The sequence below is a fragment of the Micromesistius poutassou genome (genome assembly GCF_964030765.1).
Source record: "Micromesistius poutassou genome assembly, chromosome: 3".
Taxonomy (NCBI): domain Eukaryota; kingdom Metazoa; phylum Chordata; class Actinopteri; order Gadiformes; family Gadidae; genus Micromesistius; species Micromesistius poutassou.
Window position 1 is genome coordinate 21,513,078 of NC_140273.1, and position 8,034 is coordinate 21,521,111.

An 8,034-nucleotide genomic window follows, 5' to 3' on the forward strand; every position below is an offset into this window, starting at 1 on the left:
CTCTGGGAGACGATTCAATAGAATCATTTTCGTGACTATGAGCATGAGATGGTGTGATACCGGGTTGAAAATAGTATGACCACACAGTGAGTGACAGGGAGCGTTGGCCCACCAGTGTTTCCTGCTGGCTCAGACGCAGCTTCAAGCGCATGGAGGCCAGTGTCAGGTGGTGCAGCCTATCCAGCCTCTCCATCTGTTGACGCATATCTGTCCGCTGGCGTTCCAGTATGGAGAAGATCCTTGCGAACGCCTCGTTGGAGGCCTCCCTGTGACTGCTCCTGGTCTCCGGGAGGTGAGCGTCCAGCTGTGGTGATGGCACAGAACACAACGCTTTGACCATTCCAATTCATTTACTTTTTTATGATATATTACATTCATAATTGCTTGATCTGGTAAAATTCTAAACTGTTCTACGGGAGAGTACACATGTGAAAGCCAAGGAACGCCGGAGAGGCTTAATATAATATAAGAGGCATACTCCGTTATATTGTGAATGGTCACCTGGTGACCAACGCTTGTTTTTCCTTTACACAAATAAATACAATTCAAGCATGAATTGATTCAGAAAATGCACACTACAATTCAGAGAATGAGGTGTTTGATTCAGGTTCACGACTGTGTCAAAGCGTCTGCTTGGTCCTTGCGTTGCGTTGACGTGGAACCATAGTCAGCCCTTTAAGGCACCTTAAGGGCTGATTATGGTCCCACGTTCACGCAACGCAACTTTCCGTTGAGGCGACGCAGTCGCAAAGGCTGTGATTGGTCCGCTCACTAAAACGCAGAACGCAGAACGACGCAGAAACAACGCAGAACCATAAAGGTTCACAACTGCGTCGAAGCGTCTGCGGGGTCGTTGCGTTGCGTCAACGTGGAACCATAACCAGTCCTTTAGCAACGCAACGCGCAAACAGCACGGGGAGAGTGAGAGTTATCACCAAACTAAGAACAGCTCTCTTAAGGAAAATGCATAATGACAATATTCAGCTGTGTTTCAAATGTATACATATATATATATATATATATATATATATATATATATATATATATGTATATGTATATATGTATATATATATATATATATAATGAATGAATACATCATAATGAACCATTAGCATTGATATTAGGTTAACCCAACAACACAAAAAAAGGAAAATACTATGTATGTTTAAATTAACTTATACTTACAGGTTCCACATGAATCTTATTTTTTTTGGGCAACATGGTCACGCGGCAAAAGTAATCTTGATTAACTCAACAAACTGCAGAAGTTATCTCAAGAAGATCTCTGACGAAGCTTGGCTCGCGGCGTTTATAGCGACATCTAGTGGCGGCCTTGGTTACGCCAAACATTGCAACCAATCAACGTTGTCATGGCTGCGGTCGATCCAATCATTGTTTACTAATTGGCTGCCGTGAACGCTCAATATGTATCCGTGTCTTTATGTATTTATATATATATATATACATATATAATCCTTCTGATAAATAATAGCATCATCACACAAGCTGCGTGTGTGAGTGTGCTTATTTTGCATTTTCTCCACAGGATTCATTCACGTGACATCATAATGAATCATTAGCATTGATATTAGGTTAACCCAACAGCACAAAAATTGGAAAATACTATGTATATTTAAATTGACTTATACTTACAGGTTCCACATGAATCTTATTTTTTTTGGGCAACATGGTCACGCGGCAAAAGTAATCTTGATTAACTCAACAAACTGCAGAAGTTATCTCAAGAAGATCTCTGACGAAGCTTGGCTCGCGGCGTTTAGAGCGACATCTAGTGGCGGCCTTGGTTACACCAAACATTGCAACCAGCATTGTTGTCATGGCTGCGGTCGATCCAATCATAGTTTACTATTTGGCTGCCGGGAACGCTCAATTTGTATCCGTGTCTTTATGTATTTATATATATACATAGTACGCATAGTATATAGGCCTACATATAAAAATCAATAAATAAATATATATATATATATATATATATATATATATATAATATACATTATATTATATACAAATTGATATAATTATATATATATATATATATATATATATATATATTATAAAACGGGTGGCTTAAATCAAGCGATGTGATTTTGCAACGTGCGTGGATGATCAGCTGGTCTGACGAGCAAGTGATGTAGTTCCCGCCCAGACGCGATTGGCTGATACGTTTTGCAAAACGATTTGCAAAGTGTTTTGCGGATTGAAATGTAATTTGAATTTTGCAACACACGGAGCGTGGCGAAATGCATTGCAATCACGGGGACGCTATAGCTTTTCAATTTGAATAAAGGAACTCAAAAAATTTGACAAAATGTTATTCTATTTTTATTGTTATAACTATTGCAAATTTTATTGAGGATTTCATTGTCACTTTGCATATTAAAATACACTTTGAATAACATATTTACAAATTACATTATTAAATTGCATAATGAATTGTCAATTGCACAATGTAATGACTTATTGAATTGCAAATTGTAAATTGCATTGCTATTTGAATTTTACTACATATATGCTTCCATATAAAACGTTTACGAGATATGCTTGTTCAAAATGTGCATTTTTGGACTGTTGCTATAGCGCCACCTTTAGGCCAATTTAGATAAAATTTGGACAGTTTCATCTTGACCAATGTGCCTTTGACTATCCCAAGGTTTATGATGATTGGGTTAAGTTAACCCTGTTAACTTAAGTTAAGTTAAATTTTAACGATTTTTGATGATTTTTTGCCTCTGGCGGCCATGTTGTTTTGTCAATCAACTTCATTTCACTTGAGCAGTTGAAACTTTGGTCCCCAACAGCCACTAAGTCAGTCCCGCTCAAATCAAACATTGTGTCTATGAACTGTGGCGATTTTAGTGACAGGCCACGCCCATTTCGATGCCATGCCCTATTTGAAAAAAAAGAAGAAGTGTTTTCTCGGTTTAAACCACACCCCTTTTAGAAGTCAATGGCTCATGGGTGCTTTAAAATTTATTGTACAGACTATTACAATAGGTTGCCTTCGCACTTTGTGCTTGGCACCTAATAATAAAAACACTAACAATTAAAGCTGCAAGCAGCATTTGACGGGTGCTAAGCCTAAATCCAACCAATAAGACCCTGTTTGACCATTAAGACCCTGACAGGCCATTAAAACCCTGACGCAGACCATGAAGACCCTGATAGACCATTAAGACCGTGACGCAGACCATAAGACCCTGACGAATAAGTACACAAGTTTGGTGATGATTGACCGCTCGGACTTCACATGGAACCGTCGCAACGCAGTCGTTGTTATGTTAAGCCCGAGTTGCTAGACGACCCTGGCTGCAAATTCAATTTGCTGCCGCCAGGGGCGTCTAGATTTCTAGGCTGGCAGAATGGTTCTCTGCTCACTAAAAGCAACCAACCTGTCCATCAGGAAGTTCTAAACGTAGCAAAAGCAATCATATTTGTGCATTGTGCATTGTTCATGCACAACCATGGTGTTGCCGTAACCTAATTATTACTAACTATGACCTCATGTGGTATACAAGGAAACTCTCATCTATCTCTCACACACACGCACGCACACCTCACAAGGTCTGTGTAAAGAACACAGACTGACAGCAGCAGAAAATGTGTCTTACACCAATGAGCTGACATTAATACATAGCACACAAAATAGGCATGTAAAAGGCCAAGGCGTGAGCAAAATAAACACCTGAATGCAACTAAATTAACGTAATAACTATTAAGTTAGGTGGTTGTACACAAGGCACTTCGCTATATCTCACTAACACCTTTTTTCAAAACCAGCCCCAACTTTATGTACCCGCCCAATGCTAACTGTTCCAGCCTAAAGTGATGAAAAGTAGCCCAATTGGGAGGGGAACAGCCCAATCTTGCAACACTGGTTAGTGTGTTTGGGGAAAACGGATCCAAAGTTGATCAGGATGATCAGCGTATTCTGGAGTTTCTAACGGTATAGATTTGCACAGCTGTTTCGATTAGTGATAGTTGTAACACATTGGGTTGGAGAGTTCGAAGTTTAAAATATCCTACCAGGTAGAGAACAAGCGAAAAACATATCATTGTGGGCTAAATTGGCAATGGCTGGGGCAGAATGTTTTTCTGCCTACTAAGAGCAACCAACCTGTCCATCAGGAATCCTGAAGTAATACCTTTGGCTGAAATGAAATCATAGGTGGAATGTAAAGGTACTTCTTTGGAAGCTACCATCAACCGTCCCTTGGAACCATTTCCTTGACACACCTTAAAAATAACATAACTGACAGCTATGGAATAGCCTCAGCTTGGATCTGGTGATAGGCGAACAAACTTTCATGACCGTACAACAAAAGGCTGAGGAGTTATGCGTTTTTAAAGTTTTCAATTAATTGCCGCCCCCTATGGTCCTATTTGGATGAACTTTAGCCAGGTTAACCTTGACCTATGCTTCTTTAAGTACTTATTTTGTGCGATGATTGACTCAAGTTAACCACGCCTTTAGTCACCTAACATTGGTTGGGCTAATTTGGACGTCCAGCCGCCATTTTGTTACAGGTTCTTGGTTTCCTAGGAACATGTGCTCAACATTAGGAGAGACAAATGTCTACAGGATTTCATGACTGTAGAAGAAAGGGGTCAGAAAATATGGCCGTCCAAAGTCTGCATTTTCAGTTTGATGATGATTGGGTTAAGTTAACCCCGCCTTTTGGTATTAAGTTAAATTTGGACGACTTTGAGCCTCTGCCGGCCATGTTTTTTTATCAATTGACTTCATCTTACTTGAGCAGTTGGAACTTTGGTCCCCAACAGCCACTAAGTCGGTCCCGCGCAAATCAAACATTCCGTCTATGAACTGTGGTGATTTTAGTTACAGGCCACGCCCATCTCGATGCCACGTCTTAATTGAAATTATGTGGAGTTTTTCTTGTTCAGAATTTTATTCTGAACAGCTTTTGTATTGGAGTCAAGATCATAGGAGTCAATTTTGACATTGATATGAGCATTTAAGTCTTTTCGCGGTTTAAACCACACCCCTTTTAGAAGTCAATGGCTCATGGGTGCTTTAATATTGATTGTACAGACTAATCTTTATGTCAGATTGAATAGATTGGTGCATAGATGATATGGGATAAAGGATTTTTGTCAAAGTTAAAAAACCTGGGATCCTTAGGGAATTTAGTGTTTTTAAAAAATTCAAGATGGCCGCAAATCTGTTCGCCGGAAGTCATAGTTTCGTCATAGATGACATGTTTATTAAATAGAGTTACTGCCTTAGTTGTGATGAATGAAACAGGTGTACAAATAATATCCACAACAATTTGAGATTGTAGTGATGGGCAGCAGGTAATGGAGAGGATTCATTTAAAAAGATAAGCACAGAATACTCACTCCAACAGTTTTTCTAAGGTTTCTAAAAAAAACTGTTAATGAACTGAACATGAACTAGTTCAAAACTGAATTGGTGAACTATGAACGTGAATTTATTAATTTTCTTTTGTATGAACTGAACTTTGAACTAGTTCATGTGAAGTGTGAACGTGCACAACACTGCATATGATTCATATTCATAATTCACCCCCCCCCCCCCCCTCCTCAACAATCCTGTCTGCCCGCAATCCAACACCCTCCTCTGAGGGAGAGAGAGACTTTCCTGATCTCCACACACACACACACCCTCGAGTCCCGCCGGTTCAGACGTTCAGGAGACCAGACCACCATCCTCCGCACTCAGCATGGGGGCGGTGGGACTGCTGCTGCTGCTGGGGCTCCTCTCCGGGGGGTCTGCAGGTAGGACCCTCACACCCCCTCTCTCGGTCCCAACTAGATCTAGAACCACGACTAGAACTATAGTGGTCCCGAAGCAGCGCTTAGTTTCGCTGTCTTTCCTTTTGATCTGAAACTGCGTTTGTGTACAAACTCAAATTCGACCAAGTAATCCACAGGATGATTAATCATTCACTTGTTCCGATATTTAAACCCATTTTTCAGAAACCAGTTTGCGTTTTGTTTCGACTGCGTTTTCATTTTGGGTCCGGACTGAGAAAACGAAAGTTAGTCTGAGACTGAACCAGATTGAGGATCGGGTTCTGAATCTGTTCTTAAAGTCAACAGATGTGTTGGATAATCAGAACCACTTTCATACTGTTCGATCCTACTCACTTTAATTATATATCAATTCATATCATCATATTTATATTACAATTAAACACGAGCCACCGAGTGAAAGAGGAAATATTGCCTCCAGGTCAGTGAAGTGTTGCGCATTAGGTGGACATTCATGCACATTAACATTACGTTAATAATGGTATAATAATGTTCATTTAAGTTATTCATATCTCATAAAACTGAAGGAAACTGTCATTAAAATGTTCACTTGATCAACAGAAGACGTTTAATCTCACTATAAATCATTCCTCAGACATCCTTGAGAATGTAAAAATGTATTTAATAAAATGGTGGATAAAGGAATATACAGTTATAAGAATGAAACAGTTAGTAACATTAACATTTACATTGAGGGCGTTTATCAGACGCTTTTATCCAGAGAGACTTACAGGAAGTGCATTAGTCAGAAGAAAGAGAAACAACAATATATCTCTGTGGGTACAGTGAGGATGTTCATAGAACCAAGAGCCAGCACTAACCATCACTAGGTTAACCCATTCCCCGTATACACCAACCATCACTAGGTTAACCCATTCCCCGTATACACTAACCATCACTAGGTTAACCCATTCCCCGTACACACCAACCATCACTAGGTTAACCCGTTCCCCGTATACACCAACCATCACTAGGTTAACCCGTTCCCCGTACACACTAACCATCACTAGGTTAACCCATTCCCCGTACACACTAACCATCACTAGGTTAACCCATTCCCCGTATACACTAACCATCACTAGGTTAACCCATTCCTAGTTGAGTGGAGGATTCAAATGAAGCTGTTTGTGTTTTAGACAAAGCGTTGTTCTGTAACCTGAAGAGATGTCGATAAAGTTAAAACAAATCCTCCATAAATGACCTGTAGACAGGGGGCGGAGCCAACTGCTGGGGGGGGAGGGGGCGGAGCCAACTGCTGGGGGGAGGGGGCGGAGCCAACTGCTGTCTACAGTGATGTAAAGTAACCTGTCTGTCTGTCTGTCTGTCTGTCCACAGTGATTCACTCTCTGAGGTATTTCCCACTGCGTCCTCTGGACTCTCATCCTTCCAGAGTTTGTTGCTGTAGCGATGGTGGATGAGGTTCAGTTTCATCACTATGACAGCGTCAGTAAGAGAGCCGTACCCAAACAGGACTGGATGGACCAGCTCACCACAGAGGACCCAGACTACTGGGACAGGGTGACTGGATACAATCAGGGTTACCAGCAGGTCATCAAGGTCAACGTAGAGATCGCTAAGAAGCTCTTCAATCAGACTGGAGGTATGTTCATACATTATATATGTATTGTACACACACACACACATACACATGCACACGCACACGCATACGCACGCACACACACAGGCACGCACACACACAGGCACGCACACACACACAGACACACACACACACACACAGACAGACAGTTAACCTACAGACAGACAGTTCTGTACCTCTCTCTCTCTCTCTCTCTCTCTCTCTCTCTCTCTCTCTCTCTCTCTCTCTCTCTCTCTCTCTCTCTCTCTCTCTCTCTCTCTCTCTCTCTCTCAGGTGCCCACATATATCAGAGGATGGTTGGCTGTGAGTGGGATGATGAGGATGGTTCTATTGATGGTCATAACCAGTATGCTTATGATGGGGAGGGACTTCATAGCGTTTGACCTGAAGACCCTGACCTGGGTCGCTCCGGTTCGGGCCTTCAGCAGCAAACTGAGGTGGGATCAGAATAGAGTTCAGAAAGAATACAATAAATACTACCTCACCAAGGAGTGTGTTGATGACCTGAAGAAGTACCTGGCCTATGGGAAGAGCACTCTGCAGAGAACAGGTAGAGTCACATGACCTGGTGGGCGTGACCGACTCATGTCTGGTGGATTAACTGATACACCACAGCAGCAGAC

At 41.4% G+C, this 8,034-nt stretch overlaps 1 protein-coding gene across 1 annotated transcript; it reads left to right on the forward strand.

Annotated features, from left to right (window-relative positions):
• Positions 1 to 5,669: 5,669 nt before the first annotated feature.
• LOC311341149 (major histocompatibility complex class I-related gene protein-like) lies at positions 5,670 to 7,975 on the forward strand (the record flags this gene model as incomplete). The annotated part of the gene is given in 6 exon segments (XM_084466042.1): positions 5,670 to 5,778; positions 7,150 to 7,170; positions 7,173 to 7,196; positions 7,199 to 7,414; positions 7,685 to 7,776; positions 7,778 to 7,975. Coding segments are annotated over 6 exon segments (606 nt in total). The 5' UTR covers positions 5,670 to 5,723.
• Between the last annotated feature and the right edge of the window lie 59 nt (positions 7,976 to 8,034).